General features: G+C 54.6%; 1 protein-coding gene and 1 pseudogene across 5 annotated transcripts in view; one reads left to right on the forward strand and one right to left on the reverse strand.

Annotated features, from left to right (window-relative positions):
• Positions 1-841: 841 nt before the first annotated feature.
• LOC112305582 (small ribosomal subunit protein eS8 pseudogene) lies at positions 842-1,470 on the reverse strand (annotated as a pseudogene).
• A 3,497-nt stretch (positions 1,471-4,967) lies between these two features.
• The window catches only part of UNC5B (unc-5 netrin receptor B), an 85,141-nt gene continuing 69,892 nt past the window's right edge, over positions 4,968-20,216 (forward strand). For 3 of the 5 annotated variants that reach the window (XR_006655542.3, XR_008426704.2, XM_024561309.3), the window contains exon 1: positions 4,968-5,528. Coding sequence is in view for 2 of the 5 variants with exons in the window: in XM_024561309.3 (XP_024417077.2) it covers positions 5,450-5,528 (79 nt within the window). In the remaining 3 variants the exon portion in view is untranslated. The remainder of the gene's footprint in view (positions 5,529-20,216) is intronic. The other 2 variants (XR_006655541.2, XM_024561310.3) reach the window with 1 other exon arrangement.

Below are 20,216 nucleotides of genomic sequence, written 5' to 3' on the forward strand. Positions count from 1 at the left end.
TCAACCTGACGTACGTCCTTCCCCAGGATCCAGACTTTTGGAGTCCTCTCTGAACTGGACAGGTTGGGGGCAGGCGTCGGGGGTTGGGGAGAGGATTGTGAACTCATCCCCAAACCTTCCCACCCAAGATTCTGCAAACCCAGTCGCCTGAGAGGTTCCTCCGCATGACAATCTGGGGGCTGAGACCCACTCCAGGGGGCCCCCAAGTGGAAACTAGCGGGAGGGGAGGCACTCTTCTTCCTTCCGGACCCACCGCCTCAGGATGGAGGTTGAAGCCGCCACGAAGGAGGTGTGAGGTGCAGCGCGCCGCCTAGTGGCACCAGTGAGCACAAGGGTACCGGCCGCAGAGGGAGGCACCAACCACCCAAAGCCGCCAGCCCAGCCTGCCGGGACCCCTACCGCTGCCTTTAAATCTTCCTTAGTAGTTTGTATTCAGACAAAGTAGGGGATTCCTGTATATTCTTTTTAATCCTGTGAGCTAGTTATTGTCCCCATTTTACAACTGAGGAAACTGGTGCTTAGAAAGGCTCAGCAGCCAGCCCAAGCTCTCCCAGCAGGTAAGGGCAGCCGGGGTCTAGTAGCCCATCAGCTCTGGATCGGAGAACTCTGGCTCCAACACACTCTTCTGTTTCAGGAGAAATGAGGGAGCCGGTGGAAGTATTTGCAGTCCCCACCCAGGGTCAAAATTGGCTCTGTGACTGTCTTTCTTCCTTTCTCTTTCTTTCCTTCTTTTCTTTCTTTCTTTCTTTCTTCTGACAATAAACACCTTTATTACATGAGATTTTTTGCTTCTTCTTGTTGTTGTTTTTACATGAGCTTTTAAGAAAGGAGGGGGGAGGATTTATTTGCCTTTCCAGGCCTTGGTTTTCCTCAGCTAGAGCTGCAGCCCCTCGCCCCCTAACGCACAGCCATCTGTGTGGCCACAACGGCCTGGCCTTGAAGCCGTGCACACAAGAAGCTTGCCCTGCTGGGACTGCTCCTCCAGAAGACGGCTGATTGTGGCATTCTTTTTCCTTTCATTATATTTCTTCTGAATTTTGTTTGATCATTTTTTGTTTAAAATCTCTTCCTCCTCAAGAGTCAGCTTGGCCTCTCTCTTGCAGCCCAGGGGCAGCGCATAGTGGGACTCGGGACTTGAACCGCTGTGGGTGCGGTGTGCTGTCAGTGAGCACCATGCAGCTCCTTACCAGGGTCTTGGTTCGGACCAGTCCATTGCTGGGCAAGTAGACACCATCAGTAATCCCTGTTCTGCACGTGCAGCACCCCAAACCCCAGGAGAAGTTGTCCTCATCCAGCCTCAAGGCTCGGTACTTCCTGCTGCCTCCCCACACACGGAGGGTGTGTATGCAGTGGGGGCCAGTCTTAGTTGGCAGCAGGGTGTCCCAGTTCCCAGTTTCCCTTCCTGTGGCAGGGCTTTCTCTTGCCCCTGGTCTTGTGGCACTTGCACCAGTTGTCCCTAGAGATGCCCATGGCTTGGCGCTGGCTGGAAAGAGAAAATGCAGTCACTGTCCAGTTTGTAAAAAACGTGACTGATTTCAGAGCAGTATATTGCCCCCAAACTGCCCTCCCTCCAGCTTCAGGACCCCCAGCTGCCCGGGAAATGGAGGGGAGGTGGGAGGCTCTTTCTAGGGCCTCTTGGCAAGGCCGTGGGCCCTTTGACCAGTAACTTCTCCCTTCTAGCACCATTGATGTATCCACAACCAATATTAATGTGTGCCTGTAACACACTGTCTTAGGTGCTGCTTGTATAACGGTGAACAAGAAAGGGAGGTACCTCTGCATCTGAGCAGCTTACTGCATCATCTTCTTGCTTAACTCACAGCAGGACCCCTTTGCTGTGAGTCTGATGGCTTTGGGCTTAGGAACATCCTAGAATAAGTCTTAATCCAGCTACTCCAGTGTGTCCCCCCAGAGTTGGGCCTTGTTATTCTTCACCCATCCCAGGGAAAGGTGTGGGCTCAGGGGCAAACTGACTCCCTCTGAAGTCCTCTCGCTGGACCCAGGAGATGCCCAGGCTGCGGAGCAATCCCATCTTCAGTGGTTTGCTTAGCTGCAGTGGCTGGGGAAGGGGCATTCTCCTAGACAGTTGAACAGCACGGGAGGGATGCAGGAGAGTGTTGGAGGCATCCGCAGTGTGGTTAGTGCCCGACCCTGATGATGCTGGAGTTCTGGGGGAAGATGGGGTCCAGAACCTCCCATGGGCATATTTCAAGAATTGAAAGAGTGTTTAGGCTAGGGAGGGAAGTGGGGCCGGGACCCACAGGAGAGGGGGAAATGACCACTCTCCTTTTACTTGCCCTCCCTACCCCTCCACCATCTCCCATTTCTCCAGCCAGAAATTAAATAAAGTCATGAAACCTGACACTGGGACCAGAGATCTGCCAGGTGCAATTACCGCCTGACTGTCGCGAGTGTTATGTTTAGTGATACAGTCTTTCCTATAAGTCAGCCAGGCGACTGCACAGCTAGCTGCCTACTGAGCAACCCGGCATCACGAAATAGACAAGAGCCACACCAGGTTACTATGCAATTCACTCAGCTTTTATTGAATGCAGGTTCACTCAAGGTAAAACATCAACAGACATTAATATCCTACTCACACTCGAACAATCTAGGAGGAATATAACACACACACACAGAGCAATCAATGGGGATAACAAACCCGAGTCCTAGAGTCTCAGCCAGCGCATCTGGGAGGCAGCACGGTGGACAAGGGAGCCATCAGCCTCTTGCAAGGAAGAGCCAGTCTCACAGGTCTGGAAGGTGAATCTTGGCACCTATGCCCCTGTATGCGTTCCCTGGTGATCGTTAAGCATCTAAATACCTGTTTATCTTTAGTGTCTTCTGCCTTAGTGTGTATTAGTGCTTTTGGATGTGTGTGCCTGTGCCTGTGTTTGTGTCTCTGATAGGGGGGAGTGTGTGCTTTTTTGAATCCTGTGTTTTAGGTATGTGGTTGTCTCTGCAGTTGGGTACCTGTTTGTACACTGATGTTTCTGGGAGAGTCGTTCTTCTCCTGCGTGTCTTTGTTGCATATTTACTTGTGTGTACCTTTGTAGGTGTGTACAGCCAGTTATGCCCTGTAACTGTGACTGGGGGATGGGGCGGTGTGTGTATAGGTGATTGCAGCTTTGTGGATAGGTGGAGCTGGCTGGGCACGATAAGCTATTGACTCTCTCATCCACTGCCCTTGCCTGAGGTGTCCTGGGCCAAGCTAAAAATAACCTACCTACCTTTGTCCATAGGGACTTTTCTCAGTTGGCCGGAGTTCTTCCCCAAGGAGTCCCACTCTACCCATCTCCACCCTCCTGACCCTGGATGCCAGTTGGAGACGGCTGGGGAGGTGAACTGATTACATAGACACTGCCCCGAATGCTCCAGACCCCAACCTGCAAGGCAGTGTTATGAAGGGGAGAACAGGTAAGTCCTGCCTTTATCTCTCTTTGAGGAAACAGCTGGGGCAAGCCCTTGTTGCTTCTCTGCACCCACAAAGCTCTCTTCCAGCCTACAGGTCTGCCCCTGAATCTTCTCTCCTCCAACCGAGGAAGCACCCTTGCGGACACTCTGCCCTATTCCAGCACACCGTCTACTGGCTCCTGGGCCTGGCAGGACCCCTCTCTAATTTCCTTCACCCCTTCCTGAAGCGGCCCACCGTATCTGTACTTGAGTAATGATTCCAGACCCCGCTCTGGAAAAATCCCAAGCAGTGAACAGATCAGGGTGTGGTGGAAGAGGCGGTCCTACTGGCTGCCAGCCCCTCTCACAGCTCAGTCCAGCCCCAGAGTAGGCACGGCAGTGGGGGCTCCCCGGCTCAGAGGGTTTTTTGTTCCCCAATCCCATCTCTCCTGTCCTTTCACTCACTCACTCACTCACTCACTTACTCATGCACTCAAAGCTGTGTGTTCTTGGGCAGTCAACTTTACATCTCTGTGCTTCAGGTCCTTCATCTGTAAAATGGGGGTACAAATGGTACTTATCTCAGGGAGTTGTTCGGCTTCACTGACGTAACGCATATAAAGTACCTAACCCCATGCCTGGCACCCAGAAGGTCTCTGCTGATCCACCCTTTCTGATGTCCCTGGGTTTCAGTCCCAAGACACTCATCCCCAAAGTCCACCTAGCCCCAGGAGTCCCTTAGCCTGCCCCTAGGTGGCCAGAACTTTCCCCCAGGAATCAGACTACCTGGGAGGGGGGAGCTTGGAGAGAGATTACTGACATTTGTGCTGCAGTTTTCAAACATATTTTTTTTCATTCCATTCCACGTCCCCTTAGGAAAATAGCTGTTGTCATTACCCTCCCTTTTACAGACAGTGACAAAAGGAGTATCAAAATGGCTAAGTAATTTGTTCAGGGTCACACAGCAGGTAAGGGACAGAGCCCAAGTGTGCACGGAGCCAAAAATGGCTGCCTGCCCCCTCTGTCCCACTGTCCCTTGGGGCTGGGTTTGTAACATCCTAGGACCCGAGGGCTGCGAAAGGTCCAGAGAGGTCTGGTAACCAGTTCTGCCCAAGGTCATGTGGACAAGTCGGGCCAACCAGGATAATACAGGTCTGCGTCCAGGTTCACATAGCTGTAAACCCCAGCTTAACCAGGCCATGAGTGTTAGAGATTGTCTCGTTTATGGAGCCTTTCTGGAAAGACCCCCGCATGTGGAAGGCATAGAGCTTAACACTCTCCGGGGAACTAAAAGCAAAAGTCCTGAGTTCATAGAACAAAGCTGAGAGCACGGAGGTACATTTCTTTAATTTTTGGAAAACAAAATTATGCAGATTCCGCTTCCAGCTACAATCCAGCCGCCAGGTTTTCCAACACCCTGGGCGAAGCGTTTCGCGAGGTCCCCCCCAAAGGCCCCCCAGTACTGCCGAGGCCGCGCCCAAGCGACCGTCGGTTCCCCCCTTCAAGGCCCCCCTCAGGCTCCGCCCACTCACGCCCAGGCTCCGCCCCGCGGCGCGGTACCCCGGGCCTCGCAGACTTACTAGGACTCGCGAGCCGCAGCGCTCGGCATTGTGGCAGGCGGCGGGGACCGGTGAGGGCGCCGGAGCCGCGGGCTGCGGCTGGGCGCAGAGAGGCGCGCACCACACGGGGGCTCGGACGGCGCGGCGTCGGCAGCTGCGAGCGCGGCTGAGCGCACTCACCTTCGGTCGCCCAACTTCGGAGCCAGAGGGTGGGAGCTCGGAGAGCGCTCGGATCCCGCGAGCAGCCAGAGGAGCGCAGAGAGGGGCGCGTCGGAGCCTGGCTCCAGAGCGGGCGCCCAGCACCCGGCGCGCTGCGAGCGCCAGGCGGCCCTCTGTGCAGCGTGGCTGCCGCTGCCCCAACGGAGGGCACGGGCTGGCGCGGCCGGGCGCCGGGGAGGACGGCGTGGAGGCGGCGGCGGCGGAGGAGACGGCGGCGGCGAGGCTGGGGCCAGGGAGAGAGCCCCGGGGTAGAGGCGCCCGAGCCGGGCCACGGGAGTATGTGGGCCCAGAGCGGAGCGCGGGGCGCGCTGCTGCTGGCGCTACTCCTCTGCTGGGACCCGAGGCTGAGCCAAGCAGGTAAGGAGCGATCGGGCGTGGGAGCAGGGGATGAGGGGACCCTCGCCCCTCACTCTGGGCCGAAGTTGAGGTGGTCGGTCGCGGCGGAGGTTCGCGCAGTGGAAGCGGCTAGGGCCCCCAAGTTAGAAGGTATATTTTTCTGCCCCACCCAGCCACCTCGTTGGGTAGAGGGTGAGGAGCTGGCCCAAGCCATGGTTCAAAGTAAGCCCGAAGCCGCCTGCTAGCACCTGGAAGGGATCGCTTCTTTTACTTGGAACGGTGTCCCAAGTCGGGGTCTGCGCAGCCGGGAGGATCCGCCTCCAGGGGACCCCCGGCTCCTCGCGCGGCAGGCGGCGCCGCCTCAGAAAAACTGCTGCCTCGGCCAGGTGTACGCTCGCTCGCGTTTCGCCGGCAACTTCCTAGCCCGGGTCCCGGCTTGCCCAGGCGAGAGGGAGGGAGTGGACCGGCGGAGCACGGGAAGCGCTGATCCGCTCCGCTAGCCGTGGCGGCGGATTGAAGGGCTTTGGCTATTGGAGGGGATAGGGCTGAATTCTGCACGTACATCTTTCCCGGGGATCGGGCGACCCACAGGTCTGGAAGGATTTTTTTTTTTTCTTTTCTGGGGGTTGTGTGTGTATCGGCGCGGGGGTGAGTACGTAATGATTCTGCCTTTTTTTTTTTTTAATGGGTCATTGACATTCTCTCCGCCGGCAGAGCAGGCAAGGTGCGCTCGCCTCGGTACAGCTCCTACTCTGGACTCATCAAGATGTCTTAAGGGGGTTGGTGGGCTCCTAAAATAAAAATCCCTATCCTCACCCCAACCCCAGCACCAGCACCCCCCCCCCAGCCATGGATGGGTGCACGTCTCGCTCGTCTGTAGCTGGGCCCAGCGTCGCTGACTGGTCTGCGTCTTCTCCCGGAGCCCGCGAGTGCGCGGGAGCCGACCACTCTGGTGTTGGAACCCAAGCAGGTGGGCTGGCCGCGGCCGCGGGGCGCTCCGGCTCCTGGGGCGGGGGCTTCCTGTACGGAGTCCTCTGATTTGAGGCTGAGTATGGGACAGGAAAACTGGTGCAGAAAGTGGACGAGATGACGAAAGCCTCCCTCCTCCACCTTCCGCTGGGATGTTAACATCCGCCACCCCCACCCCACCCAATAAACAGCGGTTCAGAGAGCCCTCGCTTTGGAATTAATGATTCCCACGGCCCAGGAGTATGGGCTTGGTTTTAGCACCCCCCCACACACACTTTTTTTTCCAGCCCTGTGTTGTAAAGTTACGACATAATCATTTGATCCAAGTTAATTATGATTTGGGCAGACTCTGGTATTTAAAGCAGTGTTTTGAAGTTGGGAGGTAATGACGGGGGTGAGGGGCAGGCTGCTGAATGACCAACCTTGTTACAAAGAGTACAGTTGGATGTGGGAGGTGCTGGGCTGTGTTGTTGGTTTCTGGTTTGAGGGTGTTTGAGGGGAGTGATTGAAGGGTAGGGTGAAGTTTCCGTAAATGGCACACGGGCAGGGTTGGGTCTTGGGAAGCTGATTTTGTAGCAGCAGGGCAATGGGAGCAGGAATAAATACTGAGGTTACTGGGGGTAGCAAGTTCGGGGAGGCAGGAGAAAGACTGGTTGGCCTAGAGTTCTCTGGAGCTGCAGAGTACTCTCAGCTGGGGAAGCTGGGGGTGGACTGCCTTTCCCACTTAACAAAGCATCCAGCCCCCACCTTCCCCAGAAGGAACCCCAAGCCCAGGGCTTTGATGGATTTGGGTATGAATGGTGCCCAGTCAGAATGGTCTCTAATACTGGGCTTTGATTTCTCACTAGCAAGCAGAACCGGTGTTGGAATTGTGCTCATTACTTAGCACGGCAGGGGCTGCCTGCCCACCAGCCTGGAGAGGGGCCAACTGCTGGGGTTGGCCTGCAGCCTTCCGTTTGCTCAGAATGTGTGGCCCTTCGAATCCTGACTTCAGGAGGGAGAATGTGTCCCTTCCTCCCCCACAACCCTAATGCCGCAGGCACAGAGCCTCTTTCAAAATGTTCTTTGGGTCTTCCCAGTGAGTCCCTCGTGAGCCCCATTCACGGATGAGGAAAACCAAGGCCAGAGTGTTGGCTTTCTTTACCATCTTGTCTTCACTTGCCCGCACATCCAGATCAGACTTGTACGCCGGGCTCCTGGCCAAAGGCCACGCTGATTCAGACCACACTGGACCCTTCCTCGTGGCCCCGCCCAATTCTCTACGGTGAGCCTGAGATCGAGCTGAGGCAGAGAAGGCTGTCCCCACAGAGGGCGCTTTATCTTGGTGGTGTCCCCCTCCTCTCAAGTGGCGGGCACCTCCTTCCTCTCACCCCACCCCCAGTGAATGTGAGAATGTTTTTTAAGGCATGAAGTTTGATGGTGCAGAAATCAAACCGGGAACCATAGAACCGCAGACCCTTAGAAAGACATGTCAGCAAGTGACTGACCAGGAGAGGCCACTTCAAAGCTGGGTTGGCTCGGGAGTCTCCTCCCACCCGGCCCCTCAGCCTTTCCTGGAGCTTTTAATGAGCCTTTCCTTGGCCTCCGGCTGGGGTGGCTAAGAAGGAACTGAGGTGCCATGATAACACTTCTTTTTAAGGTGCAATTAAAATCGGAGTTTTCCTAGTGTCGCTGGTGTGCGTGCCCGTGCGTGTGGGGTGTGTGTGTGTGTGTGTGTGTGTGTGTGTGAGAGAGAGAGAGAGAGAGAGAGAGAGAGAGAGAGAGAGAGAGAGAGGGAGATGGTCATGGTCGGCTCTGGCTCCCTCTGCAGTGTACCAGACACCCATCTCACTTAAACAAATGGATAATCACGAGTGTATTAATGGAAATAAGCTGGTCAGAGAAAGACAAATACCATATGATTTCACTTATTTGTGGAATCTAATGAACAAAGTTACCTGACAAAATAGAGACAGACTCATAGCTGTCAGAGGGGAAGGGGGTACGGGGAGGGGGGGAGCTGAGTGAAAAGGTGAAGGGATTAAGGAAAAACCCCCCACAAAAGCCCCACAGACAGACAATAGTTGGGTCATTACCAGAGGGAAATGGGGGGGCTGGGGGGATGGGAAGGGTAGAGGGGGCATAAATGGTGACGGCAGGTGGCCTGACTTGGGGTGGTGAACATACAATACAATACACAGATGATGTATTATAGGATTGTACAACTTTAACCAACATAATTTTATTAAGCAATGTCATCCCAAACATTCCATTTTTAAAAAGTGCCTTAATGGGTTTCTCATTAAAGTGAAAGTTCCACTACAGGGGAGGAATTTCTGATGTGATCTCTCCTCTCTTCCGTTCCCACCCCCAAACTGGGAATTCTGTAAGACAAAACAATTCCCCTTTTTCCATCCCACTTACTGAGCTACCAAAGCTTTGGGACAGGCCCTGACTTGCCCAGGGCTACACTGGGGCTCGGGGACAGGGCTGGCATTGGAACTCAGTCCTCACAAACCTCAGTCTTGTCCTTCCGGCTCCTTCATTCCACCCGGGCAGCAGACGGGACATCGGGGGCTGGGACCGAGATTCTGAAATTCAGTTACCACCTGAGAGAGGGCTGGTTAGCTGTGTTAGACGTGCAGCAGGGTGTGGGAAAGAGGGAGAGGTGGGAGCGTGGACCCTGGAGCGGCGGAACAGGGCAGGGCGAGGTCAGAGGTGAGGCCCTGAGCTGAGGCTAGTGCCCAAAGATGGCTTCATCCTGGTCCCCCAGCACCTGTCTTCTCAGCAACTGCCCCAACCTGCCCCAGGTATTGATAAACTAAATCACAAACCAAGCTCCCTTGGGCCCATCTCCCTCTGCACCCCATTTTGTTGAGTTTCTGCAGGATTGAAGGTACTTTGAACTTGTTCCTGGCAGTTAGGCCTAAGATGAGGTCACCTCCGCCCATCCCCTTTCCTTCCCACTGCTTAAAGAGCAAGGTTGGCGATTCTGAATGACCTGTCCTGGAACCTCCCCCAGGACCTGCTGGCTAAACGTGGTCTTTTCAACCTCAGCACTGGGGTTGGGGCTGCCAGGGCCTGTAGGAAAGGGAGGAGAAGGCAGCTCATAGGCTGGGCCTTGGCCCTTGCCCACTGTGGCCGGGGCTGGGGAGTAAGGAGAACTGCCTAGGCTGGCTGGCGCTGGCCTGGGGGCGGGGGTGGGGGGGAGAGGAAGAAGCCAGCAGAGCAGTGGAGGCCCAAGCTGGTCTCCTCCTCCTCTTCCTCACCCTTTTTTTCACAGTCGTTAAAGCTGTGAAGGCAAAATGAAACCAAACAAGTGCATTCTGTGCTTTTTTCTGTTATTTGGGATTTTTTTAAAGGGAAAATTTAAAATTACGTAATTAGAATAATACAAGGAAGGGCAGTTTCTGGAAGCTGGAGGGAATCTGCACTCCATGCTTTTGAGTTTGGAGCTGGGGTCCACCTCCTTCCGCCTTGGGGCCTGCGCTCTGCCAGGTGCCCACCTCCCCCCCCCCAACCGTGCCGCCCAGCCCCAGGAATTTCTCCCTGATAGGCGCATTTTGGATTTGGGTGAGCCTGAGCTGGAGGGAGCCAGGTGAGTCCCCCTTGCCTTTTTGGGAGAAGTCTGGCATTATGTAGCTGGCCTGGCCCCTTACGGGGGGGGGGGGGGGGGGGGGGAGGGTAGAGCATTGGATTCGAACTCCTTTCCGGTGCCACTACAGCCCCTGCACGCCCCCACCCCCGCAGGGCACACCAGCTCCAGTGAGGTAAATCCACAGGTCCCCAGCTGCGCCCCTCTATCTCTGATCCTCAGCCTCCGAGATGCTAATGGCTGCGGAAACCGGTTTGCTGAAGTGCAGGCATAAATCAGCCACCTCCCCACTGCCCCCCACACTCCCCCCTACCCCTTTTGTTTCTCTTCCTTCTGCCAAAAGCACTGGGTTGCCGGGAGTTCCAGAATTTACCCTCTTGGACCGAGCAGCCTGATTAGCATCTCCATAGCTCATTCACTGCTGCCGCTTCTGCTCTACCACCTTGGTACCACCTCCTTTCCTTCCTCTCCTGTGCCCCCTCGCCCCCCTCATCCTCCTTTCCCCCCTCTCCTGCTGAGCTAAAATTTTCAGCTGGAGCTGGGGGAGGTCTCACACCACTGCCAAAGGAGTAGGAGCACTGAGCCGCCCTCCTTCTCACCTCCCAGCACAGGCTGCCCCCAGCGCCTCACAACTTCCCCGTCGCAGCTCCGCTCGTTTCTCTGGGAAGGTGGGCTGTGGGTGTGAGAGTGTATTAAGGAGTATGTGTGGGGAAGGTGAGAATACATATTAAGGAGGTGGGTGGAGGTGGGAGTGTGCAGTGGGAGGTGAGGGTGTAGTGTTGTGCTGGGGCACTCAGTGTGTGTGGAGGTGCTGTGTGCGGGCAGAATGGAAGTGTGTGCTGAGATTATGCCTTTTGTGCACAGGGTGTGTGATGTAGATGGCTGTGTGTATGTTTTTCGGTGTGTGGAGTGTGTGTGATGCGCACATGAGTACAGCTGCGGTGTTGGTATATTAATAGAAACAGGTTTGTATAGTGAGGACAGTGAGTGACCCAGGCGGGGACAGCTCCATCCATTGTTGTCTGTTTTGGGGGATGCCTGTTGGAGATGGGACCCAGGCCCTTTGCCCCTTCTCCACCAATGAGACCTCATTTGTCCTACACTGTGGACTGCGAACAGGATTTGGTCCCAATGCCAGGTTCTAGAATTGGAAGGGTAGAGGCCAGCTTTCCTATGGAGGGCAGATGGGATAGGCCTGCCTGAGCGTGTGCTCTCCGGCTCCACAGGGAGGAAGGTTGGCCATAGATCCGTCCTAAAACCAGCCTGGGAGCTTGGGCAACTAACTGCCCCCAGGAGGCCCGGGATCTGAGCCCTGGGGTCTGCTGCCGGCAGCTCGCAGCCTACCCCAGCGCGTTGGCAGGGCTCGCTTCATTCAGCCTCCAAGACGAGTGTGGTCCCCTAGAATTTGCTGGAGAAGAGTCAGGCTGAACTTGAATGAGTGGCATCCCTCACAAAGAGCAACCCAGGCAGGAGGCATGGCTGGGCTGGGACTCTGTGGAAGCAATGAAGAGGACACGTGCACACACAGACACACAGGACTCCACTGTCTTCCCTCCCTCCTCGGTCACAAAGGGTTCCCCTGTTTTCCGACTTCTGCCACCCTTGACTCTAGGATAAGGTGTGCCGTTGCAGAGCAGAAAGGCCTACAGGAAACGACAGCCCGCCGATGTGCAGACTGCTCGACAGCTCATCAAACCCCCTCGTGGGAGGGACCGCACTTGGTCCTTGTAGGAGCCCCACGGGGGACAGGTGCCCGCTTGGGAAGCTGACCAACGTCCTGGGTCAGAGCCAGAGCACCTTTGGCCCCGGCCCTCAAGGAGGTCCCTTTCGGTGCAGGATACTGATGCCTGGTCCAGAAATGGCAAGTGACATTCAGAGAGTCTAGGATGCCAAGTGAAGGCACCAGAATGTGCAGGGGAGAGCACAGCAAAGATTGAACCTGCTAAGCCTTGGCTTCCTGGAGGGGTGATGTGAGCCAGATCTTGCCTGTCTCCTTTGCTAAGAGTGCATCCTGAAGAGAGGATGGGCTGAGGGCTCGCTAGCCGGGGTGCCGGGACAGGAGCGCTTGCCCTCCAACCTCCCCCGAACTCCAGAGACTGATCAGCATGTGCTTGGCCACCATCTTGGGCGGGCCCCAACCCATGGTGGGCTAGCCCCGGGCCATGTTTCCACCCCTGGGCCTTGCAGGCTCAACTGAAGGGGTACTCCTTGGGGACCTGCCTCAGCTACTTCTGACTTCGGGCCGGGACCTGGGGCAAGGCCTTGAAAGGGATTATGCTGGAGGTGAGGGCACGGGGAGGCAGGCCTCTCTGCCTTCTGCCATGCTGCCACCGGAGGCGCAGAGTGGGTGAGAAGGAAAGGACGGAATCCACAGCCCCGCCACTTTCTTTGACCAGTAAGAAAGAGAAGGCTCACTGTCATACCGCCTCTAGGGCCCCTGGCCCCTCTACACACCCCTCCTCACAAAAGCCTCTCCCCAGGGCCTCAGCTTCGTGCGCAGAGAAGACCTGGCTTAGCCAACTGGAATTTGGAGGAGGTTAGCATAGCCTCCCAGCATTGCCGCTCACTAACTCTGTGGCCTTGGGCAGCTCACTAACCAAGCTCAGTTTCCTCATCTGTGAATGAGGATAATAATATCGCCCTCATAGATGGGGTTGTGTGGAGCATCACATGACCTGAGGTACGGTAAAGCACTTAGCATGGTACCTGCACACAGTGAGTACTCAGGGGGCCCTGAGACACAGCCTCCCAGAAGAGCCCTGTGGCACCTGAGACATCTTCCTCCGGGGGAGCTGAGTGGGGGGAGAAAGCAGGAAGGCTCAGGGCCTGGAGGCCCCGCAGCTCCAGACCTGGGAATTCTGAAACTGTTTCTTAACCTTTCTTCTGCTGTGTGACCTTGGGCAAGTGCCTTTACCTCTGTGGGTTCTGGTTGGTCTCCCCACCTTTGTGTTTGGGGTAGGGGAAAGGTGGAAGGATAACCCTCAAGAGCTATAGGTGTTTGGGGTATTTTGGGATTTTTGGTCTGATTTTATCTGAAGAGGCCCCAGTAGCCAGCAAGAGAGAGAGGTAGCTAAGGCTCAGAACCACTTTTGTTTACAGAGGCCCCTCCAGAAAGTCAATATATTGACTGGAATGCCCTTGTGAGCATTATGCAGCCCTGGGTGTGTCTCTCTCTCTTTCTCTGAAGCCATAAATCACCCTCCTGGACCTCGGTCCCCTTTTCCTGCTCCATAAGCATCTCCTGCCTCAGAGAGCCCCAGATGCCAAGCAAGGCCCAGGAGGCAGAGAAGGAACCCACCAGCAGAATGAGTCTGGACACGTGAGAGAACAGGCACTTACTCCCTCCACCCTGCCGCCCTCACCAGGGGGGCCCTTGGAGGAGGCTGTGGCAGGAACAGGTTGCCCAGACCTGGCCATAGCATTTAGTGTTTCATTTCTCAGGGGTGAGGGTGGCTGAACTCGGGGGCGGGGAATGAGCAGCCTTGTCGGCACGTGGGGTATCAGAACACCAGCCCAGCCCTACAACTCTGAGTAAGTATTGGGCTCTGGGGTCAGAGTGGAGCAAACCACAGGCCTGACCCTTGAATTGATAGGCTTTGTGTTGCTTCTTGAAGCATGAGCCATGTGCCAGGCCTGCGATGCTGGGATGCAAGAGGAGTTTGTGATGGTTCGACAGAGAGGAGCCCGTTCAAGGACAGGCCAAAATGTGAACGTCCGGGGAGGGACTGGGCGTGGGGCTCAGAGGGAAGGCTGTGCAGTAGGGTGCTCGGGCTCCTCTCTTGACTGCCGCTATCTGCCTGTGTGTCCTAGAGCAAGTTGCCTACCTTCTCTGAGCTTTAGTTTCTTTATTTGTAAAACGAAAGTAGTAGTGCACCAGTCTCATCAGCTTGTTGTGTGGGTGAGTGAGATCATGCACACATGTGCTTTGCACATTCTAAACTGCTCAGTAACATTCACTGTCATCATCATCATCGTCGTTGTTCGTGCCAACTACTGGGTGATGCGACAGGAAATGTTTAAGCTCTTGAGAGAAAGCTCCTGGGGGCCTGGGTTGCTGGTCAGGGAAAGCTTCCTGGAGGAGAGAAGGGTGACACTTGGCTTTTGAAGGAGTTTGGGTAAACGGGGAGGGTGTTCCTGGCAGGGGGTGTGTATGTGAAGATACTGGATGGAAAGTCCTGGCACATCCCCCCAAGGAAATGAATTCCAAATTCAGCCACTGACTCATATCTGATCATCTGGTAAAACAAGACTTCTGGAGCCAGGGATTCCTTGTTAGTACAGTGGAAAGCCAAGGCTTCGGAATGAAAAGGGTTTGGCCCTTACTGAGCGCCTGGGCTAGGAGGCACAACCTCTCTGAAACTCAGTGTCTCCACCTGTGAGGCGGGGATAACCCCGCTGCCTTCACGGGACGGCGACATGATATGAGACAGCATATGGAGTAGCTTCCATCGATTTCCATTGCCCTCCCTCCTGCCTGCCTCTCCCCCGCTTTCGATCTGGCCCACCCCTGGGCTGGGCTGGGTCCTGCTTCTCTCGCTGTATATCTCTGGGCAGGAGACCAAGGGGACAGAGTCCCAAGTGGCAGCTTCCAGGTTGAGTGGAGAGCCACGGAGAGGGGCAGGAAGAGGGAGACTGCCTTTTCTGGTCCCTGGTGCCCACGTGGGCCTGGTGGGTATCAGGATGCATCCCCAAGGTCTGGGAGGAACGCCTGCTGCTGAGATCACGTAGGAGCCTGCAACCCCCAGAGGCCCCGAGGGTGTCTGGAGGCATTACTGGCCAGGAGACAGAGCTGAAGGAAGGCATCTCTGTAATGTGATAAGAGGTGCCTGCCTGCCTAGCCTGGGGCTTGAGCACCCAGGGAAGATGCAGCGCTTACAAGAAGTTGAGTCAGGAAATCAGGAAAGTTGTTCCGGTACCTTCCCCCAACCCTCCTGGTTGTTCTCTGACACAGCAGGGCAGAGTGAGACTCAGAGAGAGCACGATCAGTGACTTGGGGGGCTTAGGGCAGTTCTGTCTTCGGGGCGGCCTTTCACCCTTCCCTTTCCGTGTCAAGGAGCCAGGGCCCTGGGGATGGAAGGCAGGGTGAGTGGCTGGAAGCAGGATGGGGTGGAAAACAGCTAGAGACGGGAGAGCAGCTGTGACACTAGGGAGACTGGGTCAGATTTGTCTGATTTTGCTCACCCGCATGTGGCTGGTGCCCAGCGCAGTCCCCAGCCCAGAGAAGGGCTCTGTAAATATTGTAGAAGGGGTGAATGAGGAGCTGTCATGGTCAGACCTCATTCCCCCAAGAGGTTGCTGTGATTCAGTCCCTAATGTGCTGTACTTGCAACCGCGAATGAATAACCCAAGAATTAGAAGATTCCCACTGCTTTGCCTACAGCCTCCCTTCCTCTTTGCCTTCCCTCTTCCTTCATTCTCTCCTGCTTTTTGTCTTCAAGCACTTACTATATACCAGGCATGACAGAAGTCACAACTAAGCCTTCGGTGGTCAGAGCCCCTAGGTAGGAAAGAGTTTATTCACTAAATCCAGTGGAGCCACAAAGAATTCATCAAATACTATAGTCAAGTGACCTTGGCCCCTTTGTGTAGACAAAGCAGACTGGCAGACACGTGCTGGGCTGGTAAGCTATGTGTTTGCCTGCAAGGAGGCCTTCGCATGGCACAGCTGGTCCAGGCCCTCTTACCGCGTTCCCTACTTGTATTCCCAAGCCCGCAGATCATTTCCCTCCACCTTGCCTTCTCTGGCTCAAGAAAATGCCTGTTGTATGGACACTGACCTTGATGCCTAGCAGCTGGTGGGGCCTGAGAAGGATATACCTGAAGGCTCACAGGCAGGATCTGACCACAGGCCTCAGCCCCCCAGAGCAGCTGCCACCAGCTCTCAGCAGAAGCTGAGTGTGGTGCAGGGGAACAGTTTGGGCTGCAGAGTCTGGCTGAGCCGGGCTTTCCCTGGCCCGCCCTCCAGTGCTAAGATTCACAGAGCATCCTTGGGAGATTAGCCCCCTCCCCGCCCTGGGCTGAGGCAGCAGTGTGCCTGGCCCAGCCACCACCCTCACAGCCGGGCGCCTGTTGGGCCTTGCCGGGAGCACCTTCCACAGGCTGATCCCGGAATTCCTGCCTGGCAGTCTGAGACAGCTGGGGCTGCTGGGCTCAGTGATCCCTGCTGCAGTTTAATCTGACCCCACGTTTTCCCGCTGGCACACTTCACTAATGCAGACACACGCTCACAGGACAGACAACAGCGAGAAGGGCCCTGAGCTGAGGATCGGCAGACCTGGATCCTAACCCAGCCACAAATACTGCTGTGTGACATAGAGATAGTTCCTTTCCCTCTCTGAGCATCAGTACCCTCATCTGTCCAAATGAAGGGAGGCCACCCTGGAGTTAGAAAACTGAGTTAAGCCCTGGCTGTCACCAGCTGCAGTTCCCTGAGCCTGCATGTCCTCTCTGTAAAGTGGGGCCCTGACTGATCGATGGGGAGCTCAGGCCGAGGAGGCATCGAACAAGATGGGGCACGGTCCTGAAGGTCCGTCTCCTTTCCTGGACCCATGGGAGGAAGGCTGTCCACAGATCGCTGGTTACACCCTCCTTCTTTCCTGTGTTTCCTTCTCGACATGGGGAGCATTTGAAACTCAAGGTCCAGGATGGCCCACGGTGACTAGGTGATCAGTCGGGGGTCACAGGGACGGGTGAAGCCTGCGTTGTCCTGTAGATTTGGGAAGAGCGCAGGGTTAGGAGTGTCCGGAAGCTTCAGCTGCAAGGCCAACTCTGTGACAGGCGAATCACTCATCCTCTTTGAGTCTCGGTTTACCGGTCAGTGAAAGGAATAAAAGCAGTTGAATGCTGGGTAGGACTAAGGGAGAAAACACCCAGAGAGGTGCTTTGGGAACTAACTGTTCTCTGGCCCCCAGGGGCCACCGATCTGAGGCAGAAGGAGGCTGGCAGAGTGAGGTCTGTCACCCCAGGGACTGTGCAGTGTGTCCAGAGAGCTGTTGGCTGTGGGGCAGGGAGGGGAGAGCCCACACTTCCATTCCCCTGGCTGGAGCCTCCTGCTGCTGTGTGGGCCCTGGCATCTCTTCACGGCCTGGCTGGCCATGGCTGTTGAGGTGGATGACAACAGTTTGGGTCGCTTCCCATCCCTCTCCATGCTCCACACTCCAGAGCAGAGGAGGCCGGGGTGCCACGTCAAGGAAGGTTAGTGTCGGTGCCGGGTTTGATGTGTCCAAGCCGGGACACCATCTGCCGTGCCCACCAGAAGTTACATAATCCCTCGGCCGGCTGCCTGTTCTTAGAAAACAGGGCAGGCGGGACCAGCAGGGAGTGGAGGGATAGGCCTTTCTTCTCTGCGCTTTGTTCCCTTGCAGCCCACCACCGCCCTGGGCCCATCTCCCTTCTCCGAGTGGTTCTCCCACTGTGTGGAGCCTGAGAGATAAATGCCAAGACGGCGTGAGGCCGAGCCGGGCGGGGCTGGGCGGGCCTCGAGGACTGCTTGCCACCTTGCCTCGCAGACTCTGGGGCATCCACAGACTGCCTGCTGACCGCACACCCGCCGGCAGAGCTCACCGGCTCCTCACACCATTCTTCTGTTGAGTTCCGGGGGGTGGATTCAGGAAGACAGCTTCCGGGAAGTAGGGGTAGACCCTCACTCCGGTTCCTACGGAGATATTCCCCATCCAACATGTTATCAAACAGTACGCATTTTAATATAGAGAAATTACAGCCAAGTAATGGCGCCCACATATGACTGAGATGCAAGATTATTTGCTAGCTGTGTGGTGTTAGCCAGGCCACCTCCCCATTGTTAGTCTCGGTTTCCTCATCGGTGAAATGGTAATAATAACGCCTGATTCACATAGTTATCTGGAGGATTGAATCAGATAATAATGTACGGAGAGGACAGAGAAATTCTTCAATAAATAGTAACTGTCATCATTGGTATCCAATTCCATTTTCTTTTTTAAAGAAAATAATACACAACAACCAAATCTGTTTTATCCTAGGAATTCAAAGTCGGTTCAAAATTAATCCATTAATATTGATCCATTAAAATTACCTTATATAATATTAATAGCATGCCAAATTAGTATCGTATGTCATATTAATGAATCTAAGTGAACAAAATCATATGTTTATCTCTATAAATGATGTAAAAGCCTTGGACAAAATTCAACACCCACTCATGGCATAAACACTCAAGAAGCTAGGACTTAAGGGATACTTTTTATATCGTTTGATGAAATAGATACACCCTAGTCCTAAAGCCAGTGTCTTATTTAATGGGGAAGCACTAAAGACATTTCTGTTAATATCAGTAATAAAGCATGGAGACCCATCATCTCTTCTGCCCTTCAGCACCATGCTAGAGGCATTGCCCAGTGGGACGAATCAAGAGAGATCAATTAGAGGCATAAGGATGGGTAAAGAAAACGTAAAACTATCCCGACCAGATATTAAAACATACTATAACCCCTCTATAATTGGGACAGTGTGGAACCGGTGTGCGAATGGGGAAACAAGTCGGTTAAAGATGAGAGCAAGTGCAGAGCCGGACCCAGGTGCACGCGGAGCTAACTGCATGTGTGGAGGGCAGCCTCTCGGGCCCGGGGATAAAGGCGACTTTGTAGTGAGTGGCGCTGGGACAACCGGGTAGCCGTTCGGAAAAGATAAAACTTGCTTCGCACTCCACAGCGAACAGAAACAGGAACTCAGACGCACTGGAGGCCTAAGAGTACACGGTGACACCGATAAGTGCTGGGCGAGAACTTGGGGGAATTCCTCTTTGCTGTTGGCCTGGAGGAGGCTGCCTGGAGCCTGACTATGACTCAAAGTCCAAGGGAGATAAAATATAAAATTGGTGATGTTTTTACATAAAAATTTTTAAAAATCTTTTTTTTGACAATAAAGCACCTTAAAGACAAAAGACAAGGCATTTGACAGACTGAGGGAAAATGTTAACAAGCAACGAACCAATATCCCTAATTTATAAAGCACTCTAAAATACTGAGGGCCAAAAGACTAAAAAACCTTGATAAAAAGGTGGAAAAAAGACATGAACAGATAATTCATAAAGTAAGGTATAACGTGAAAAAATGTTAAAACTCACTCATAACTAGAAATAGACCGATTAAAACAACCGAGATACCGCTTCTCACTCATGAGCCTGGAAAACCCCCGCACACTCTGTAGAAGAGGCTGTGGGAAATAGGGTTTTCAGACGTTGCTGGTGGAGACGCTGATCGGCACTATCCTGTGTACAGTGGGTGATTTGGCAGCACTTAACGAAACTGCTTATATACTGCTTTATTTTCCATCCCAACCATCTTAACATCTAGAAATCCTCCCTTAAGACACGCCTTTATCAACCCAAATGTACATACGCACCAGGTAGCTCACTGCAGCATTGTTTTTAATTGCAAAACTCGGGAAACAACCCGAACGCCCTGGGAGCAGAGTTGAATAACCACGGTGTGGCTACACCCTGGAGTAGGGAGCGGCTGTGGACAAGGACGATGGTCTCCATGAACTCACACGGACAGGTTCCCAAGACATACCGACAAGTAAAAGAAGCAAATAGTATCCATAGGACGCTGCCTGTCGGGAAGAAAGAAGCGGGCGTGAGACCAGGCCAGACCTGGACCTCTTGTCTCACTGTCTGTCCTTGGCCTCTTGAATGCCCTCCGCTGCCTCCTCAGAGGCCCGTCCCCCGCTCTGCTTAGAGACGCAGGCAGTGAGCCCTCCGTGGGGGCACGTTCCCTATGCTGCCCCTAAGTAAGATGGACAGGGGCGGGACCCGTAAGTGCCACCCCACCGAGGCTTGAACTGTGACTCCCGGCTCCATGTGGTCCTGGACTCGATTTCCTCTTCTGTAAAATGGGGGACAATGAATCCCACACCCCTCCCCTCACAGAGAGGAAGTGGTGTGCAAAGGGCTTTGCGTAATGTGGGATATGATGTCGTTTATTTACCTACAGGGTTTGCAGCTTGCTCCTTGGGCCGCAGATAAGCCTTGGATCCTCCTTTTACAGTTCCTGCAAACGCACGTACACATACACCTCTGCATTCTATACAGAGCTGCACAGCTGCACAAGGTGCTGAGGTGGCTGCGTCACCTTGACTTACAAAGGTCCCATCGACGTACACCCCACCTGCAGGCCAGGTGTGTACCC

This window comes from Desmodus rotundus, chromosome 4, assembly GCF_022682495.2.
Source record: "Desmodus rotundus isolate HL8 chromosome 4, HLdesRot8A.1, whole genome shotgun sequence".
NCBI lineage: Eukaryota > Metazoa > Chordata > Mammalia > Chiroptera > Phyllostomidae > Desmodus > Desmodus rotundus.